This window comes from Vicia villosa, linkage group LG1 (genome assembly GCF_029867415.1).
Source record: "Vicia villosa cultivar HV-30 ecotype Madison, WI linkage group LG1, Vvil1.0, whole genome shotgun sequence".
NCBI lineage: Eukaryota > Viridiplantae > Streptophyta > Magnoliopsida > Fabales > Fabaceae > Vicia > Vicia villosa.
The window spans coordinates 53,799,296-53,821,917 of NC_081180.1; the positions used below are offsets into that span (position 1 = coordinate 53,799,296).

Consider the following 22,622-nt stretch of genomic DNA (forward strand, 5'->3'; position numbering starts at 1 on the left):
GTTGTGTTAGGTTATCTTTATGTGTGAGAGTTTAGAAGAGAAGATTTTGAAAAAATAGAAAGATTAGGTGAAAAGAATTGAGTGATTTTGGTTGAGAGAATTTTAGAGGGTTTAATTTTATTCATAATACAAAATTATTTTTTCAAAAAAATCATATATTTTCCTATATTTTCTTAAACATTCGTTTTCGGAAGTCTTCCCCTAACCTCCGGTCCAAACTCCCTAAGATAGCCTTAAGTAAACGATACAAAAATATATTATAAAAATCATAAATGTTATTCAAAATAAAATAATAAAAGCACTGGTGCCTCAGAGATTGATTTCTTCCCTTGCTCGGTATTTGCTTTCTTCCCATGTACGCAAATGTGGAAGGAGATTGATTTGTTCAGACTTTTGTTTTACTTCATCGATTTTTAATTTTGATGACACCAAGTTTATTATCGTGATAAGTATCTAATATTTATTAAAACTGTGATGCGTTAGACTTTGTGTTTCTTATTGAAAAATGGTACAAAATACTAATAGATGTGCAATGTTTTAAGTTATTTCTCACTGACCCAACAAATAGAATGCCAATCGTGGCAAATACTTTCTTCAAGTATGGACAACACTCAGTAGCATTTCAAGCAATAACGTAACCTTTCAAGGTGAATACATAGAAATTACCTTCTATAATATATTTTTACCTTGGAAATATGCCACATCTTAAGCTTTATATATAGATACCCCACCTTTCAATCTTCATATATCATACACTGAAACACAAGTAAGTTTAAAAAATCAAGATGAAGCGTGCGTCTCATGGCTTATGGCTACATTCCAGCTTGTGGCTTATGGCTACATTCCAGCTTGTTGACTGAGGTTTAGGAGTTTTGGTTATGTGTGAATAATACAACCCTTTGTAATAAGTGTAAAAATAGTTGATAAAGTAGTAATTTAATCTTGCTTTACTTCTATATGTTTTACAAATTTATTTTTTATTGTATTGCTGATATTATTTTTTGTGTTTGTTTGGCAGCATTCCTTGAACTCAATGGAGATAATAATAAACTGAACAGGGTGGACACATGGTTGTTCTTATAAAAATAATACAAACCCTGTATAAGTATGTTCTATGGTGGTGTAAAATTTAATGTGACGTTAAAAAATATATGATATTTATATTTACTTACCTTTGTGCATTATTTTGTATTACAGAGATTAACTTATGCATAAAAAGTTAGACATTACTTTTTCATTTATTCATTTTGGTAATAATTTTCTAGTCAATGTTTATTTTTGAAAATAAAAATTATAAAAAAATAACAAAATTAGTTTTTTAATAAATAAAAATATATTGAAAAGAGAAAAAGGTTCATACACTGACAGTGTAAAATTATTTTACACTGTCAACCAATCACAACCTTGTATCAGAATAAATCACACTTTAAATTAAAAGTTCTTTTAATGACAAGGCACTTTGCTAGCTTTCTATTGGATGACAGTGTAAAATAATTTTACACTGTCAGTGCATATAAATTAAACTCTATTGAAAATATGAGTACAAGAGATACTCCAACCCAATAGAACAATGGTTTATACAAAAAAAACCCAAACAGAAAAAACAATAGCTAAATCCTCTTTTTAATTAAAATAATTTACATAAAGTTCTCATATGATTAACAATGTGAATGAATCATATTTCTATATCCTCTATATTTTCTTCAAGTTTTATTCTAAAGAGTTTGTAATAATGGGTAACCTAAAGGTTTTCCTACATTTCTGTTGCAATCTTGTAGTGAGAAACACCCAAAAACTCGTCATTTTCCAGAGAAATGGTGATAATAGTTTTAGACTTTAAACAATTCTTTACTTTTTTTTCCTTTTCTTCTTTGAGGAAATTTCTCTATCTTTGTTTTTCACAACAACGTTAACTTGATGTGAGGGAACAACATAACCTTGTTTCACATCCCCTCTATGAGGATTCTCATCTTTTCTTTTCAAGAAGTATATCCTTATCCAATAAAGTACGGGGATCTATACAGTCAATCCTTTGAAGTCATTCTTACATCACTACAACGAGGAAGGGCTTTAAAAGCGCTTTTTATAGCCTTTAAAAGCGCTTAAAAGCGCTGTGAAAGCTGGCGCTGGCGTAGCTAACAAAAGCGCTTCTGAAAGCGCTCTGGTAGGCCCCCCTATAAGAGCGCTTTTTAGGAAAAAAACACTCTTGTAGGCCCCCCTTTAAGAGCGCTTTTCTGGAAAAAGCACTCTGGTAGGCCCTCCTTTAAGTGCGCTTTTTCCAGAAAAGCGCTGTGATAGGCCCCTCTGTGAGAGTAAAAAATAAAAAAAAAACGCAACATACTAAAGCTCTTTTGGAAAAGCGCTCTTATAGGGTGGGCTTTAAGAGCGCTTTTTCCAGAAAAAGCGCTCTGATAGCCACCCCTATAAGAGCGCTTTTACAAAAGCGCTTTCGTATGTTGCTTTTTTTTTTTTTTTTTTGCTTTTTTATTAATCTTTGGCAGCGCTTTTACAAAGAAGCGCTTTAGTAGGTGGGCCTTTAAGAGCGCTTTTTAAAAGCGCTTTCGTTGCTAAATGAGGTATTTTAATGTGCAGCCTGTAATTTAATCCTCCCAGTCGACCTATAATATTTTCGACCTGTAATATGTTTTCAGCCTGTAATATTTTCGACCTGTAATTTATTTTCGACGATATTATTTCAGCCTTCAATAAGACAATATATATACTAATATAATACCATTATAATATCCAAAATTATATATATACATCATTACAACATCAATAATATTATAGTTCAAATCGACACAAATCCTACATGAAAAAGCGCTTAATATAAAATTGACACAAATCCTCTTTTAATTCTTCTAACTTAAGTCTCGGGTACCCAGCAGCACGGAATTCGTCAAGGTACTACAAAACAAAAACAAAATATGAATGATACATTTGTTAAATGTAATAAATTATATGAAATTATCTTAAGTTATAAATTCATACCGTGAGCGGAATCTCTAATTGATTTGCCTGAAGGATTTCTTTCATAAACCTCAATACAAAGTATCCGCAATCGTAACTGTTTCGCTGTTGCAGACACTACATAGAAAAACAAATAAGATTCTATAGTTGTCTTGTGTTATCAAGTAGCATAAATATATTATAAGCAACATTGTGAAAAATAATGTACCTGCACTTGGATCCAAGTAATGTTGTTAGATTTAGTTCGGGATACCTGTGCGTCCCGTTGACTTCGGAACACTTGTATTGATCTAATTAACAAATATATAAAAGCATATGTTTAGATCAATCCCACAAATAAGTAAATATATAAATATACACGAATATATATTTAGAACGATCCCACTTACAAATCAACGATGTCCTTCATGGCCGGATAATTGGTCCATTCACCATTTACCGAATTCAGATAATACATGACTTCCCTTATAGGGTTGATAGCAAGCAGCAACCAGTGTGCTCTATAAATTAAAACAATAGGTTATATGAAAATTTTGCTATACACAAAAGAAACAGAGATTAGATGAACAAAGAATGAGAAACTAACCCTACTGGTCGGGTATTATACGCCCAAAGATGCAGACTTTCTGTATTGCCGGTGGACATGAATCTATCTACTGAGCGCTGTCTAACTGATTCCGGTTCCGAATCAATTGCCATTCCGCTGCAGTGGGCGGAAGACACGAAACAGAATCTGTTAGACAACGGAGTCCCGCGCAACACTCTGTCATACAACAACCTTAAATAAAAACATAATAAACATTAGATTATTTTCATTGAAATGTGTAAATAAATTATATTGTGGGACTAATTAAATAATATATCGGATGAGTGAATATTACCGGATGTATGAGTGCATATTACCGACGCCTAGTTGATCATGCCTAAAAATCTCTTCCAAGTCATCAATTGTAATATGTGACTTGAATTCAATACCGAAGACACTTTCATCCATAACGATTTCACGTAAAACACCATCCTTCAAATCGGACATATCAACCATTGTTGCGAGCGTCGACCGGTACCGAGGCACAAAAGCACCGCCTTTTTTTCCCGCTGGCTTCGGAGGACCAGTGGGTGGTACGGTACGAACTTGCTGCGTCACTTGTTGTGACTCCCGAGCGGATGCCTAAAAATCAAATAAGTTAGGTAAAATATAAAATCATGCAGATTTAGATTCAGATTAATTATTAACACTTTAAATGTACCTGTTTTAGTGATGCAACAGACTCCTCCTCCTGTAAAATCCCTTTACCCTTAACTGTGGGTTTTATAGGAGCAGTCTAAAATTAAAATGTAAAAAAATAATTAATAAACGGTTTAGAATTGACATTCGAAAACTAAATGATTCATAATCGTTTTCAATATACCTCATCACTAATGGTAATGAGCTCCGAGGGCCATGCAACAAATGATCCTATTGCATCTCGCAGCAATGTCGTCTCTGAGACCATGTCAGGTACCGGTAGCATCGCATCATGATCTACTACAACATCCACCGATACTTTCAGGTGTCCATCCGGGAGCGGTCTATGGTGAAGTAAATCTCCCAAAGTGTTGTGCACTTTTCCCTTGCCAACTAGTCGATAATTCGGTTCCGATAAGTATAGTTGGCAAGATGAAATGCCCTAAACCAATAGTAAATATAAAGTCATTATCATTAATAAAATAGAACAATTTAAAAGGAAAAAAATTATAATTACCTCGGGAAATTTCCTTTGATAGTTGATACTAGCCTTATCACTAGTTTCTTTCACCGATGAAGTGTTGCACTTTTCTCTCATATACACTTCTTTATCTCTTTGCAATTCAGAGACTTGTGCTTGCAATTCCGCCAACTTTTGCAACACTTCTTCATTTGAAGGATTTCTTCTCCTAGGACTCTTGTAAAAAGAGGTTGGAGTCACACCATGACCCTTACCCCTCACCCGACCGGGATACTCAGGAGCATCTAGTGCTCTACTAAGTACGCTCCCCTCACCGGTGGATGCCGATTGCGACAAGGTCTCCTGTAATTCATTTACATTAAAAAATCATTTATATATTAAAAAACATTTGATTTAATTAAAGACACAGTATTATACTTACACATTCAGTAAAAACTCTCTGAACTTCGGGATCGACAGCTTGACTCTTGCCCACACGAGCTTCCCTCCACAACACATGTACAAGAAGTGAGGTTTCCTCACTTTTAGACTCCTCTAACTATGCATTGACACAAATGATAAAATCGTCAAATAAAACACATTTAGACAATTAATTAAAATGCATTTCTATTTACTTACAAACCGTTACTTTTCTCACCATGCATTGTCCAACATGTATAACTTCTATCAATTCCAAACCGTAGTAAATGGGATCCCAACTGTTCCCCATCAACCTTACCCCCATAACAGCAACCCAAGCAAGGACACGGCATTCGAAGCGGGTCTTCGGAGTGCTTAACCGCAAACTCAACGAATTCCCATACCCCTTTCTCGTACTGTTTCGACAATCGGTTTGAATTCATCCATGTCTTATCCATGTCTTAATTAAGCTAAACAAATGCTTCTTGGTTTCTCTATCAGGTACTAAGGAATTCTGTCAAGATAATAAATAGCAATCATCATAATAGAATACCTAATCAGAATACCCGATTTCTTAAAGAAGACATTACCTTATTTCAAGGTAATATAAGTCCACAAACCAAAAAACTGGTTGAAAATGAAATCACTAGTAAAAATTTGAAAGAGAATAATGTAAAATTTGAAAGAGAATAATGTGAATGTTTCCCATCTCATTTCATTTCAGAAATAAATATAGATATTTCCTTCTTATCTCTTAAAGTCAATTTAATATATGAGCATGTTTTAATATAGTTCAATCCATTTCAAAACTTGTAGAATTCCATAAACCAAGTTACAAAATAGCAAGAGGAAGAGTTGAAATGTTTGTATTACATTCAAACATGCTCATAGTGCACAACGATCATGGTTTAGAATAAAGATAGCATTTTCATTCTCAATCCCACAAATAAGTAAATATATAAATATACCTCACGAAATAGTATGCCAAAGTTTTCATGTAATCAAAATAACAGTAGAACTTCAAAACTTATACTTTTATATAAAACCTCACGAAACATTGTTCCAATAAGTCAACAAAACCTGAAGCATAACAACCTAACTTAAGTATACTTAAGTATAGTTAAGAGCACAAACCTGAACTAAGGAGAAAGAAGAGTGGTGATATATTGGGAACAAGGTTAAGCAATTTTCTTTTAGAGATTCAGATTCTGCAGATACAAAGAGACAATCATAAGTCATCGTATAATAGAATACATTACTACTACCTTAGATACTTAATACAATTGAATAATATATGAATCTTGCTAATATGACCAATTCAAAGATTCAAAGATTCATGAATCAACAAGTCCTTAATTCAGAAGCAAAATTGGCATTACATATGTTAGTTTGTCTGTTTTTTAAGTTTGAGTACAAAATAATTCAAAGGAGCTGGTACATTGCTGTATAGTATTTAGCTATGAAGAAATATGACAATAAATTCGTATACAGACTTGTCTATTCAGCAAGAGAATCAAAAACTAATAATCTAAAACTAATAATATTTAACCTCAAGAAGTTCTATTCAGCAAAAATCACAACGAAACAATCATTTCGCAACAAATTAAACAAGTCAAATTAAACAACTCTTTTCACGTGTTTGCAATAGCACCAACACTTACTTTTGTGTTCCTCTTCTCAAACACAAGAAAAATAATTAGCACATATACATAGCATAGCATTAATGGAAGACATGAACATGAGTACTAAAAAAAATAACACTAACTTTTGTGTTCCTCTTCTCAAACACAAGAAAAATAATTAGCACGCATAACATCATTTAGTGAGAACATTAACTATTATCCAGTATCTTACCTTAGCAAGTCTTATTCTAGCTCTAGACCAACGTGAAATGACACTATCGTGTTTATAACTGTCAAAGAAAGACGCAAAGCCTGCACCTAAAAAAAACAAATTAGAAATCAAATTAGCTGCACCTTAAAGAATAGGTGATAAAGAGCAGTTTCACAACTGAAGATAAAAAGCACCATTTTTAATTCATAGGTTAATTTTTCTTCCTTCCATGTTTATTCATAAAGTCACCTCACCTCTACAAGCTACATACTACTAAGTGAGTTATTGTCTCTACCTTTTCAAATAAGTATCTTTAAGAGATTATATTGGATGAAAATGATTAATTAATGAAATGGCTACTAAACTAGTTATTTGCAAAAACAAAATTTTATCAAAGAAATTTGGGTAAAGGATGGTGGTGTTTCTTATTAATAATATCTATTTCTCTATATTTTATCAAACACAAACAATATTCATTTCTCTATATTTTTGTTAAAGGATTAAAAACCAGACTAAAAAAATTCATTATGAGTTGATTCAGTTCATGCAACAGAAATTTCTAAAATCATCCATATGTGTACCTTAGCAAAGTATCCGTAGCAAAGTATCATACAAATTTCTAAAATATCAAACCCAAATCAGTTGATTCATATAATCAATTGCAAATAAAATCATTCATATATGTACCTTAATAATGGGTTGGATGAAGCAAGAAGTGTTGATTTTGACCAAGAAAACCCTAAAATCCCACAGAACAGCGGCGGCAGCGGCGGCGGCGGCGGTGGCGTGAGAGTGAGACGACGATGGAGGGACGGGGAGTGGTTGAGAACGGCGGAGGGAGTGAGAGGAGGAGTGGTTGAGAAATTGCGAGGAAGAAGAAGACTGTTTCCGAAAAAATAGCGTATTTCTGGAAAAAATTAGCGTGTCTGTGTTTTATGAAAAATTTAATCAGGGCTACAAGAGCGCTTTTCAGAAGCGCTTTCATACCCAGCCCTACAAGAGCGCTTTTCAAAAGCGCTGTCATACCCCACCCTATAAGAGCGCTTTTAGAAAGCGCTTTCATACCTACCCCCTATAAGAGCGCTTTTAAAAAGCGCTTTCATTCCCCCCCTATAAGAGCGCTTTTGAAAAGCGCTCTCATTACCCCCCCCTATAAGAGCGCTTTTCTAGCGTGATTTTTTATTTTGTTTTTAGACAAACTTACTAAAGCGCTTTTGGGCATAAGCGCTGTCATAGGTGTGCTGTTAAAAGTCAATTTTGGCGTAGTGCATCTTCGAAAGATTAGTCTTATAACTAAGTTAGCATGTGATTCCACTTCTTAACCAAGTGAATCTTAACACAAGGTGGGATGAGGGGTGAGTTGTGATATTGTAAAATTGAGATTAATTAATAAATCTTTTATTTTTGAAAATGTTTATATTAGAACATATAAATAAGCAAAGACATAGAAACAATAAAGTGGATACAAGATGATTAATAATATAGGTATGGAATGGAAAATAAATAAACAAGACAAAATAAAGAGAAAATGGATAGAGAAAATGCATCAGAGGTTTATACATGTTTGAAATAATCACTTGGCTTATTCTTTTCCCTAAGAGATTTCTCTTGAGATTTCCACTAAAACCAAACTTTATATTTTATATGATCAACCCAAACTGCCTTTGCCAACACTTGGATCTTTTACAATGAATTAATCAACGAACATTCAACAATAAAGAGAACTTTTGCATAGGAGTAGCTCAAAAACCTTCACTCGAAGGTTTTTAAAAGATTAGCTTACAACCATTAAATCATCTAGAAAAGATATTACAGAAGAGAATCAAACTCTTGAAAAAAAATCTAAGCGTAACACCAGTTACAACAAAACTCTCAAAATGGGTTTTCAGCCATTCTCCACTATGACAATTCTAATGAAAAAGAAATTTCAAAAGTAGAGAGAGTATAAAAAATAGTAGAGAGATTTATGTTCAGAATCGGTCCTCAACAAAGTGGCTCTCAGTCTCGAGCACCTCCCTCAGCATCCAGGAATCCGGGGAGACCCATCGTTGGGTCAGAGGCATAACTGACGACGAACCCGAAGTTGAAGGATGTCCTTGATCGTCCATAATCACCTGAAATGTAAGGGAAAATAGTGAATTCGATAGCACAATCAAATCCATCCTTCCACCACTATTCAAAGTGAAAGGGCGCACAAACGATCAAAGGACGAAAGATCCCCGACCATGCCCTTCCCTGAAGAATCGGTCGTCAAGCAAACTGCCATTCACGCAGACTCGGGATAAACATACACATTGCCTCTTGGGCAATGCTTCCAGAGACAAATCTAAAAACACACTAAGGGAAACACTGAATCCCAAAAGATCAGTGAAGTAGAAGCTAAGTTCACAACAAATATCCTACTATTCACAACTATCAACGGCGGAGAAATCAGTCTTCTCCACCGTATACCACCAATAAACCACAGAATTTGCATCTTAAGTCACGCTAAAAAAACCCTACCCTAACCGCATTCCATACGTCTCTAGACAATCGAAAGGAAAAACAGGGAACAAAATGAGACGAAGGTGTGAACTTTTGATTAAGATCCTGATGTAAATGACGACTGTAGCTGATTAAACATCATGGTGGAAGACGTGGTCAGCGAAGGTAGAAGAAACGCACAGGGAACAAGCTTGAAAAGTTTGAAAAAGAAGACAGTTCAAAGTATTTATAGGCGCCTAGAAACGTCACGCGCGTCGCACGTGAAATTTGTAAATGGAAGAATCATCATTAACCCTAAGATCTTACGACTAGACTAGTCATCATTACGCATTAAATGTGACACGTATCTCGAGCAGCTAACTCCCAAGCGACACGCCTCCTAGCTCCTGGCCTAACCGTCCCTCTCCACGTGCTTTCTTGACCCGACCGGAGGCACCAGGTCCTCCTCCCAGGCAGAGCTCCTCTGCCCAGCTTCCTTAAAGTTGTTACTTCCATGGCCGGAAGCTACGACTTGGGGGCTCCTGTTCCGGACCGGCCTAATTATTCCAATTGGCCAAATCCACTCTTTGGCCCAAACACGCGACAGCCTCCCCCGGCCTGCTTCGGGAAAACGCAAGACATAACCGAGCACGCTGAAGCCTCGTGCTCGGCAACGGCTAGTTATCAGTGTTTCCTGGCCGAAAACCACACGTGGGCCCTCAAAAGATGAAGTCCGTTTTCATAGAGCTGCCCTATAAATAGCCCTCTAACCCTAGAGGGCAAGGTAATCACTTTCTTACGCAAAATCTCTCACTTTTCTGTTGTACCTAGTTGTCCAAATACTAACTTTGGCATCGGAGTGCCTTGTAGGTACAACCACCTTTTTTCTCTCAACCGTCCCGAAGTTCAAGCCTCACAATTGCTGGCCACCTGTTCTGCTCGTAAAGATCAAGTACAAACCTGAAGAGTTTGTATTTTGTATTCTATTTTATATTTTATAATTTTAATTGGATTTGATCTTTTGTATTTCCATATCATTGAGGTGAGAAGGCATAAATTGCAGTTTGTCCACAATCTGCGTTTTCATTTCTTCTGGTGTCCATAATCTGCGGTTTCATTTCTTCTATAGAAGTTGCGCTGCGGAAATTGCGGTTCGTGAAAATGTTTGTGTGAATGTTATGTTTTTTAGCAACTTATCTATTATGATTGTTTTATAGAATATTTGGTTATTGATTATTGTCTTAAAACTACATTGAGAACATTTTGAGGTTTATGAAATTATAATTTTTTTTTGTTTTTTTTTTTTGCATTTAGTTGTTGATTAAAAGGAAGTTCAATTCTCAAATATTACTACCATGGATCTCGAAACGAAACGAATCGGATAATGTGGATTTCGAAACGAATCGAATCGGTTAATGTAAAGTGGAAGAGGATTTGGATTACAACCACCAGCAAACTTTCGAGTTGCTATCTTCCTGCAAATGCATTTGCATTCACAGAGTAGATAATATATCACTATGTTGTGTTCTGGGATGCACGAACATCAATTATTTCAATCTCTCAATTGTAACCAATAAAGACTAATTAATTTATTTGATTTATTTTATTTTATTCCTTATCATCAAATATCATACAATTGAATGAATTGTGGTAGTAATAAATACATAAAATCAAAATTACTAAATATATTTATAATTGTTATTAATTTAAAAATAATTTATGAACCCAATATAGTTTACCTAAATTATAGTTTATCCAATATAACTTTTATTTTGAGACAAATAAGTAGTATGATAATATTATTTTGACGTGTTATATGAATGCAAATATAGTACTCTTTTATTTCTTTAAAATACTTCTAAGGGCATTTCGATTGGGCATTTCGATTTGAAAGTTGATCTTACCGAGCAGATCAGATGGCCAGCAACAAAGAAGGCTTGAAATCCGGAACGGTTTAGAGGGGTAAAAAGGGGTTGTACCTGCAAGGCACTCCGATGCCAAAGTAAGTATATGTTCCACAAGGTACGACAAAGTGAGAGAATTTTGGGGTAAGAAAAGATTACCTTGCCCTCTGGGATTAGAGGGCTATTTATAGGGTATCCTTAAGCGAAATCAGCTCCTCTTTCTAAGCCGTGGATTTAGGTAACGCATTAGCTGGCCGCTTATCGGGCACGAGGCTCTCTCGTGGTCGGTTATCTTTAGTGTTTGCCCGGAACGGGCCGGGGAAGGCTGTCACGTGCGTGTCCAGGGTGCCTTGGGCCGAAGGTTGGATTGGCCCAATAAGGGTGATTGGGCCGGTCCAGAACAGGAGCCCCCCAAGTCGTTGCTTCTGCTTGTGGGAGCGACGACTTAGAGAAATTTTGATCCAGGGGATCTTCCGGGGACATGTGCCCTGTGTATCCGAGGAAGGTTGGCCTGAAGCTTCCGGGGAGAAGAAAGGTCAGGCCGGGAGCTAAGAGGCGTATTGCTTCAGAAAATTCCGTTGGGGGGCGTGTCGCATTTAATGCGAAATGATGGCTACCCTATTCGTAGGCTATTAGGGTTAATGATGGTCATGCCGTTTCGCAGAGCCCCATGTGCGGCGCACGTGACGTCTTCAGTAGCCTATAAATATCAGGGTCCGCTATTTCTCCCAAACTTTTCAAATTCTTTTGCTTCGTTCTCTTCCCTCCGCCGCCGACCGTGAGCTTTGCTGTAGTGTTCTTCTTTCTATTCTTCGTTTCTTCCGTCAGAACCTTACTCGTAAGTTCGTTTTTACCTTCGTTTTTAGCTTTCTATGCTTTGATTGTTTTTAGAAATCGTTTGCATGTGGTTAGGGTAGGCCTTTAGGGATGATTTTGACAAAGATATAGGATGAAGCTGGTGGTAGGCGGCGGAGATGGATTATTTCTTCGCTGCTGGTAGCGGTGTATGGTTGAATCTTTCGCTTATGGCTACATTCCAGCTTGTTGACTGAGGTTTAGAAGTTTTGGTTATGTGTGAATATGTTTTTAGCGTTTTCTCTAGGAAAATAGGTTATTGTGACGTAGCGTGCGTCTCATTTCTAATTAATTTTACTTAAAAATGTATAATCTACTTTGACTGTTGGTGGTGGTTTTTTTGTGAGTGCATAGGTAAGAGTAAAGTACCCGTTCGGATATGGAAACTGTTATGTATAGGATACAAAATTTTAATAAACATTTAAATATAAATATATATGTCAATAGAAAATAATAATTTCTCACTATAATATATTGAATAGAAAATTATATTGTTCAATTTACCACAAAACATTTAAATAAAAGTTTAATTAATAAAAAATTGTATTGAAGAAGGACTTTTCAGGGTTTTGGAGAGCTCGATACGGATGCGTATCCATACTCTTTCATCAACATTCACTAAAAAAAAATATCTGCCACGGACAGAAAACCGCGGCAATATGCAAAATAATCGTGATTATAAGTTTTTGTCACGGTTTGGCCACGAAAATTAAACTGTGGGATATGCGGGCGTGGCCTAAAGTATAGTCCACGATTTTGTAGTTTGAGCCACGTTTTTTGTAAATCCGTGGCTTGTATAGGCTACAGTTTAGATATCTAGATTAAGGCCGAGGTTTACCATTTCTCTCCGTTTTAAACCGTGACCAGATCATAAAACCACGGTTTCTATTCAATGTATAGCATACGATTTAGTTGCCTAGGTCTTGTCACGGTTTGTTTATAGCCACTAATTAAAACGGCGGCTATATGTAAGCCAATTTTACATGTCCATTTTACTTCATCGTTTTTAAATTTTGATGACACCAAGTTTAATTTCTTGTAAAGTATCTAATATTTATTAAAACTATGATGCGTTAGACTTTGTGTTTCTTATTGAAAAATGGTACAAAATACTAATAGATGTGCAATGTTTTAAGTTATTTCTCACTGACTCAACAAATAGAATGCCAAACGTGGCAAATACTTTCTTCAAGTATGGACAACACTCAGTAGCATTTCAAGCAATAACGTAACCTTTCAAGGTGAATACATAGAAATTACCTTCTATAATATATTTTAACCTTGGAAATATGCCACATCTTAAGCTTTATATATAGATACCCCACCTTTCAATCTTCATATATCATACACTGAAACACAAGTAAGTTTAAAAAATCAAGATGAAGAATTTGAGTTTGATTCTAATATTTCTAGTCCTATTGCTCCTAAATACCGAGCAAGGGAATGCTCTTGATTGCGGACAAGTACAGTCATCTGTACACCCTTGTGAGGCATATCTCCTCAAAGGTGCTAACGAGCCATCAGCTGGTTGTTGCAGTGGCGTTAGATCTATAAGAGATTCGGCAACCACTGTTGAAGAACGACGTGCTGCATGTGAGTGCTTGGAAAAATTTGCTAACAAGTACCCTAACGTTAGAGATGATTTAATTGCCTGTACGTTGCGGTGTTGACTTAGGTTATCCTATAAGCAAAGCCATGAATTGCAATGAGTAAGTTTTCAATATTTCTTTCTTTATAAAATTACACTTTAACATAATTTTATTTATACTGTTTATGAAGAGAAAAACATATATATTTAATGTTATGGAAAATTATTTATAAATAATACAACCCTTTGTAATAAGTGTAAAAATAGTTGATAAAGTAGTAATTTAATCTTGCTTTACTTCTATATGTTTTACAAATTTATTTTTTATTGTATTGCTGATATTATTTTTTGTGTTTTGTTTGGCAGCATTCCTTGAACTCAATGGAGATAATAATAAACTGAACAGGGTGGACACATAGTTGTTCTTATAAAAATAATACAAACCCTGTATAAGTATGTTCTATGGTGGTGTAAAATTTAATGTGACGTTAAAAAATATATGATATTTATATTTACTTACCTTTGTGCATTATTTTTTATTACAGAGATTAACTTATGCATAAAAAGTTAGACATTACTTTTTCAATTATTCATTTTGGTAATAATTTTCTAGTCAATGTTTATTTTTGAAAATAAAATTATAAACAAATAACAAAATTAGTTTTTTAATAAATAAAAATATATTGAAAATATGAGTACAAGAGATACTCCAACCCAATAGAACAATGGTTTAGACAAAAAACCCAAACAGACAAAATAATTGCTAAATCCTCTTTTTAAAATAATTTACATAAAGTTCTCATATGATTAACAATGTGAATGAATCATATTTCTATATCCTCTATATTTTCATCAAGTTTTATTCTAAAGAGTTTGTAATAATGGGTAACCTAAAGGTTTTCCTACATTTCTTTTGCAATCTTGTAGTGAGAAACACCCAAAAACTCGTCATTTTCCAGAGAAATGGTGATAATAGTTTTAGACTTTAAACAATTCTTTACTTTTTTTCCTTTTCTTCTTTGAGGAAATTTCTCTATCTTTGTTTTTCACAACAACGTTAACTTGATGTGAGGGAACAACATAACCTTGTTTCACATCCCTTCTATGAGGATTCTCATCTTTTCTTTTCAAGAAGTATATCCTTATCCAATAAAATACGGTGATCTATACAGTCAATTCTTTAGAAGTCATTCTTACATCTTCGAACGATTAGTCTTATAACTAAGTTTGCATGTGATTCCACTTCTTAACCAAGTGAATTCTAACACAAGGTGGGATGAGGGGTGAGTTGTGATATTGTAAAATTGAGATTAATTTATAAAAACTTTTATTTTTGAAAATGTTTATATTAGAACATATAAATGAGCAAAGATATAGAAACAATAAAGTGGATACAAGATGATGAATAATATAGATATGGAATGGAAAATAAATAAACAAGACAAAATAAAGAGAAAATGGATAGAGAAAATGCATCAGATGTTTCTACATGTTTGGAATAATCACTTGGCTTATTTTTTTTCCTAAGAGATTTCTCTTGAGATTTCCACTAAAACCAGACTTTATATTTTATATGATCAACCCAAACTGCCTTTGCCTACACTTGGATCTTTTACAATAAATTAATCAACGAACATTCAACAATAAAGAGAACTTTTGCATAGGATTAGCTCAAAAACCTTCACTCGAAGGTTTTTTAAAGATTAGCTTACAACCATTAAATCATCTAGAAAAGATATTACACAAGAGAATCAAACTCTTGAAAAAAATCTAAGCGTAACACCAGTTACAACAAAACTCTCAAAATGGGTTTTCAGCCATTCTCCACTATGACAATTCTAATGAAAAAGAAATTTCAAAAGTTGAGAGAGTATAAAAAATAGTAGAGAGATTTCTGTTCAGAATCGGTCCTCAACAAAGTGGCTCTCAGTCTCGAGCACCTCCCTCAGCATCCAGGAATCCGGGGAGACCCCTCGTTGGGTCGGAGGCATCGCTGACGACGAACCCGAAGTTGAAGGATGTCCTTGATCGGCCATAATCACCTGAAAAGTAGGGGAAAATAGTGAATTCGACAGCATAATCAAATCCACCCTTCCACCACTTTTCAAAGTGAAAGGGCGCACAAACGTTCAAAGGACGAAAGATCCCCGACCATGCCCTTCCCTGAAGAATCGATCGTCAAGCAAACTGCCACTCACGCAGACTCGGGATAAACATACACATTGCCTCTTTGGCAATGCTTCTAGAGACAAATCTAAAAACACACTAAGGGAAACACAGAATCCCTAAAGATCAGTGAAGTAGAAGCTAAGTTCACAACAAATATCCTACTATTCGCAACTGTCAACGGCGGAGAAATCAGTCTTCTCCACCGTATACCACCAATAAACCACAGAATTTGCATCTAAAGTCACGCTAAAAAAACCCTACCCTAACCGCATTCCATACGTCTCTAGACAGTCGAAAGGAAAAACAGGGAAAAAAAGGAGACGAAGGTGTGAACTTACGATTAAGATCCTGATGTAAATGATGACTGTAACTGATTAAACATCATGGTGGAAGACGTGGTCAGCGAAAGGAGAAGAAACGCACGGGGATCAAGCTAGCTTGAAAAGTTTGAAAAAGAAGACAGTTCAAAGTATTTATAGGCGCCTAGAAACGTCACGCGCGTCGCACGTGAACTCAGTAAATGGAAGAATCATCATTAACCCTAAGATCCTACGACTAGACTAGTCATCATTACGCATTAAATGTGACACGTATCTCGAGCAGCTAATTCCCAAGCGACACGCCTCCTAGCTCCCGGCCTAACCGACCCTCTCACCGTGCTTTCTTGACCCGACCGGAGGCACCAGGTCCTCCTCCCCGGCAGAGCTCCTCTACCCAGCTTCCTTAAAGTCGTTACTTCCACGGCCGGAAGCTACGAATTGGAGGGCTCCTGTTCCGGACCGGCCTAATTATTCCAATTGGCCAAATCCACTCTTTGGCCCAATGCTTTCTAATCCAAACACGCGACAGCCTCCCTTGGCCTGCTCCGGGAAAACGCAAGACATAACCGAGCACGCTGAAGCCTCGTGCTCGGAAACGGCTAGTTATCAGTGTTTCCTGGCCGAAAACCACACGTGGGCCCTCAAAAGATGAAGTCCGTTTTCATAGAGCTGCCCTATAAATAGCCCTCTAACCCTAGAGGGCAAGGTAATCACTTTCTTACCCAAAATCTCTCACTTTTCTGTTGTACCTAGTTGTCCAAACACTAACTTTGGCATCGGAGTGCCTTGTAGGTACAACCACCTTTTTTCTCTCAACCGTCCCGAAGTTCAAGCCTCACAATTGTTGGCCACCTGTTCTGCTCGTAAAGATCAAGTACCAACCTGAAGAGTTTGTATTTTGTATTCTATTTTATATTTTATAATTTTAATTGGATTTGATCTTTTGTATTTCCATATCATTGAGGTGAGAAGGCATAAATTGCAGTTTGTCCACAATCTGCGTTTTCATTTCTTCTGTTGTCCACAATCTGCGGTTTCATTTCTTCTATAGAAGTTGCGCTGCGGAAATTGCGGTTTGTCCATAATCTGTTCGTGAAAATGTTTGTGTGAATGTTTTGTTTTTTAGCAACTTATCTATTATGATTGTTTTTTAGAATATTTGGTTGTTGATTATTGTCTTAAAACTACATTGAGAACATTTTGAGGTTTATGAAATTATAATATTTTTTGTTTTTTTTTTTTTTGCATTTAGTTGTTGATTAAAAGGAAGTTCAATTCTCAAATACTACTACCATGAATCTCGAAACGAAACGAATCGGATAATGTGGATCTCGAAACGAATCGAATCGGTTAATGTAAAGTGGAAGAGGATTTGGATTACAACCACCAGCAAACTTACGAGTTGCTATCTTCCTGCAAATGCATTTGCATTCACAGTGTAGATAATATATCACTATGTTGTGTTCAGGGATGCACGAACATCAATTATTTCAATCTCTCAATTGTAACCAATAAAGACTAATTAATTTATTTGATTTATTTTATTTTATTCCTTATCATCAAATATCATACAATTGAATGAATTGTGGTAGTAATAAATACATAAAATCAAAATTACTAAATATATTTATAATTGTTATTAATTTAAAAATAATTTATGAACCCAATATAGTTTACCTAAATAATAGCTTATCCAATATAACTTTTATTTTGAGACAAATAAGTAGTATAATAATATTATTTTGACGTGTTATGTGAATGCAGATATAGTACTCTTTTATTTCTTTAAAATACTTCTAAGGGCATTTCGATAGGGCATTTCGATTTGAAAGTTGATCTTACCGAGCAGATCAGATTGCCAGCAACAAAGAAGGCTTGAAATCCGGAACGGTTGAGAGGGGAAAAAAGGGGTTGTACCTGCAAGGCACTCTGATGCCAAAGTAAGTATATGTTCCACAAGGTACGACAAAGTGAGAGAATTTTGGGGTAAGAAAAGATTACCTTGCCCTCTGGGATTAGAGGGCTATTTATAGGGTATCCTTAAGCGAAATCAGCTCCTCTTTCTAAGCCGTGGATTTAGGTAACGCATTAGCTGGCCGCTTATCGGGCACGAGGCTCTCTCGTGGTCGGTTATCTTTAGTGTTTGCCCGGAACGGGCCGGGGAAGGCTGTCACGTGCGTGTCCAGGGTGCCTTGGGCCGAAGGTTGGATTGGCCCAATAAGGGTGATTGGGCCGGTCCAGAACAGGAGCCCCCCAAGTCGTTGCTTCTACTTGTGGGAGCGACGACTTAGAGAAATTTTGATCCAGGGGATCTTCCGGGGACATGTGCCCTGTGTATCCGAGGAAGGTTGGCCTGAAGCTTCCGGGGAGAAGAAAGGTCAGGCCGGGAGCTAAGAGGCGTGTTGCTTCAGAAAAGTCAGTTGGGGGACGTGTCGCATTTAATGCGAAATGATGGCTACCCTATTCGTAGGCTATTCGGGTTAATGATGGCCATGCCGTTTCGCAGAGCCCCATGTGCGGTGCACGTGACGTCTTTAGTAGCCTATAAATATCAGGGTCCGCTATTTCTCCCAAACTTTTCAAATTCTTTTGCTTCGTTCTCTTCCCTCCGCCGCCGACCGTGAGCTTTGCTGTGGTGTTCTTCTTTCTATTCTTCGTTTCTTCCGTCAGAACCTTACTCGTAATTTCGTTTTTACCTTCGTTTTTAGCTTTCTATGCTTTGATTGTTTTTAGAAATCGTTTGCATGTGGTTAGGGTAGGCCTTTAGGGATGATTTTGACAAAGATATAGGATGAAGCTGGTGGTAGGCGGCGGAGATGGATGATTTCTTCGCTGCTGGTAGCGGTGTATGGTTGAATCTTTCGCTTATGGCTACATTCCAGCTTGTTGACTGAGGTTTAGGAGTTTTGGCTATGTGTGAATATGTTTTTAGCGTTTTCTCTAGGAAAATAGGTTATTGTGACGTAGCATGCGTCTAATTTCTAATTAATTTTACTTTAAAATGTATAATCTACTTTGACTGTTGGTGGTGGTTTTTTTTTGTGAGTGCATAGGTAAGAGTAAAGTACCCGTTCGGATATGGAAACTGTTATGTGTAGGATACAAAATTTTAATAAACATTAAAATATAAATATATATGTCAATAGAAAATAATAATTTCTCACTATAATATATTGAATAGAAAATTATATCGTTCAATTTACCACAAAACATTTAAATAAAAGTTTAATTAATAAAAAATTGTATTGAAGAAGGACTTTTCAGGGTTTTGGAGAGCTCGATACGGATGCGTATCCATACTCTTTCATCAACATTCACTAAAAAAAAAAAGTCATCTGCCACGGACAGAAAACCGCGGCAATATGCAAAATAACCGTGGTTATAAGTTTTTGCCACGGTTTGGCCACGGAAATTAAACTGTGGGATATGCGGGCGTGGCCTAAAGTATAGTCCACGGTTTTGTAGTTTGAGCCACGTTTTTTTGTAAATCCGTGGCTTGTATAGGCTACAGTTTAGATATCTAGATTAAGGTCGAGGTTTACCATTTCCCTCAGTTTTAAACCGTGACCAGATCGTAAAAGCACGGTTTCTATTCAAACCGTGACCAGACCGTAAAACCACGGTTTCTATTCAAACCACGGTTTCTATTCAAACCGTGACCACTAATTAAAACCGCGGCTATATGTAAGCCAATTTTACATGTCAATTTTACTTCATCGTTTTTAAATTTTGATGACACCAAGTTTAATTTCTTGTAAAGTATCTAATATTTATTAAAACTATGATGCGTTAGACTTTGTGTTTCTTATTGGAAAATGGTACAAAATACTAATAGATGTGCAATGTTTTAAGTTTTTTCTCACTGACCCAACAAATAGAATGCCAATCGTGGCAAATACTTTCTTCAAGTATCGACAACACTCAGTAGCATTTCAAGCAATAACGTAACTTTTCATGGTGAATACATAAAAAATTACCTTCTATAATATATTTTTACCTTTACAATATGCCACATCTTAAGCTATATATATAGATACCCCACCTTTCAATCTTCATATATCATACACTGAAACACAAGTAAGTTTAAAAAATCAAGATGAAGAATTTGAGTTTGATTCTAATATTTCTAGTCCTATTGCTCCTAAATACCGAGCAAGGGAATGCTCTTGATTGCGGACAAGTACAGTCATCTGTACACCCTTGTGAGGCATATCTCCTCAAAGGTGCTAACGAGCCATCAGCTGGTTGTTGCAGTGGCGTTAGATCTATAAGAGATTCGGCAACCACTGTTGAAGAACGACGTGCTGCATGTGAGTGCTTGGAAAAATTTGCTAACAAGTACCCTAACGTTAGAGATGATTTAATTGCCTCAGTTCCAGTACGTTGCGGTGTTGACTTAGGTTATCCTATAAGCAAAGCCATGAATTGCAATGAGTAAGTTTTCAATATTTCTTTCTTTATAAAATTACACTTTAACATAATTTTATTTATACTGTTTATGAAGAGAAAAACATATATATTTAATGTTATGGAAAATTATTTATAAGTTGATGTCTTTGTAAAAATTGCTTTATAAATAATACAACCCTTTGTAATAAGTGTAAAAATAGTTGATAAAGTAGTAATTTAATCTTGCTTTACTTCTATATGTTTTACAAATTTATTTTTTATTGTATTGCTGATATTATTTTTTGTGTTTTGTTTGGCAGCATTCCTTGAACTCAATGGAGATAATAATAAACTCAACAGGGTGGACACATGGTTGTTCTTATAAAAATAATACAAACCCTGTATAAGTATGTTCTATGGTGGTGTAAAATTTAATGTGACGTTAAAAAATATATGATATTTATATTTACTTACCTTTGTGCATTATTTTTTATTACAGAGATTAACTTATGCATAAAAAGTTAGACATTACTTTTTCAATTATTCATTTTGGTAATAACTTTCTAGTCAATGTTTATTTTTGAAAATAAAAATTATAAAAAAAAACAAAATTAATTTTTTAATAAATAAAAATATATTGAAAATATGAGTACAAGAGATACTCAAACCCAATAGAACAATGGTTTAGACAAAAAACCCAAACAGAAAAAACAATAGCTAAATCCTCTTTTTAAAATAATTTACATAAAGTTCTCATATGATTAATAATATGAATGATTCATATTTCTATATCTTTGTATTTTCTTCAAGTTTCATTCTAAAGAGCTTGTAATAATGGGTAACCTAAAGGTTTTTCTACATTTCTTTTGCAATCTCGTAGAGAGAAACACCCACAAACTCGTCAATTTCTAGAGAAATGGTGATAATAGTTTTAGACTTTAAACAATTCTTTACTTTTTTCCATTTCTTCTTTAGTCGAAATTTCTCTATCTTTGTTTTTCACAACATCGTTAACTTGATGTGAGGGAACAACATAACCTTGTTTCACATCCCCTCTATGAGGATTCTCATCTTTTCTTTTCAAGAAGTATATCCTTATCCAATAAAATACGGTGATCTATACAGTCAATTCTTTAGAAGTCATTCTTACATCTTCGAACGATTAGTCTTATAACTAAGTTTGCATGTGATTCCACTTCTTAACCAAGTGAATTCTAACACAAGGTGGGATGAGGGGTGAGTTGTGATATTGTAAAATTGAGATTAATTTATAAAAACTTTTATTTTTGAAAATGTTTATATTAGAACATATAAATGAGCAAAGATATAGAAACAATAAAGTGGATACAAGATGATGAATAATATAGATATGGAATGGAAAATAAATAAACAAGACAAAATAAAGAGAAAATGGATAGAGAAAATGCATCAGATGTTTCTACATGTTTGGAATAATCACTTGGCTTATTCTTTTCCCTAAGAGATTTCTCTTGAGATTTCCACTAAAACCAGACTTTATATTTTATATGATCAACCCAAACTGCCTTTGCCAACACTTGGATCTTTTACAATGAATTAATCAACGAACATTCAACAATAAAGAGAACTTTTGCATAGGATTAGCTCAAAAACCTTCACTCGAAGGTTTTTTAAAGATTAGCTTACAACCATTAAATCATCTAGAAAAGATATTACAAAAGAGAATCAAACTCTTGAAAAAAATCTAAGCGTAACACCAGTTACAAGAAAACTCTCAAAATGGGTTTTCAACCATTCTCCACTATGACAATTCTAATGAAAAAGAAATTTCAAAAGTTGAGAGAGTATAAAAAATAGTAGAGAGATTTCTGTTCAGAATCAGTCCTCAACAAAGTGGCTCTCAGTCTCGAGCACCTCCCTCAGCATCCAGGAATCCGGGGAGACCCCTCGTTGGGTCGGAGGCATCGCTGACGACGAACCCGAAGTTGAAGGATGTCCTTGATCGGCCATAATCACCTGAAAAGTAGGGGAAAATAGTGAATTCGAC

General features: G+C 35.3%; 1 protein-coding gene and 1 long non-coding RNA gene across 2 annotated transcripts; both read left to right on the plus strand.

Annotated features, from left to right (window-relative positions):
- The first annotated feature begins 13,408 nt into the window (after positions 1-13,408).
- LOC131606516 (uncharacterized) lies at positions 13,409-14,237 on the plus strand. Its single transcript, XR_009284863.1, has 2 exons — positions 13,409-13,839; positions 14,085-14,237. It is a non-coding gene; the product is annotated as an uncharacterized LOC131606516 (long non-coding RNA).
- Positions 14,238-20,245: 6,008 nt separating this feature from the next.
- Positions 20,246-21,069, plus strand: LOC131606524 (non-specific lipid-transfer protein A-like). The gene is made up of 2 exons (XM_058878739.1): positions 20,246-20,641; positions 20,917-21,069. Exons 1-2 carry the CDS (start codon positions 20,304-20,306, stop codon positions 20,924-20,926), a joined length of 348 nt encoding a protein of 115 aa, XP_058734722.1. The 5' UTR covers positions 20,246-20,303; the 3' UTR covers positions 20,927-21,069.
- The last annotated feature ends 1,553 nt before the right edge of the window (positions 21,070-22,622 follow it).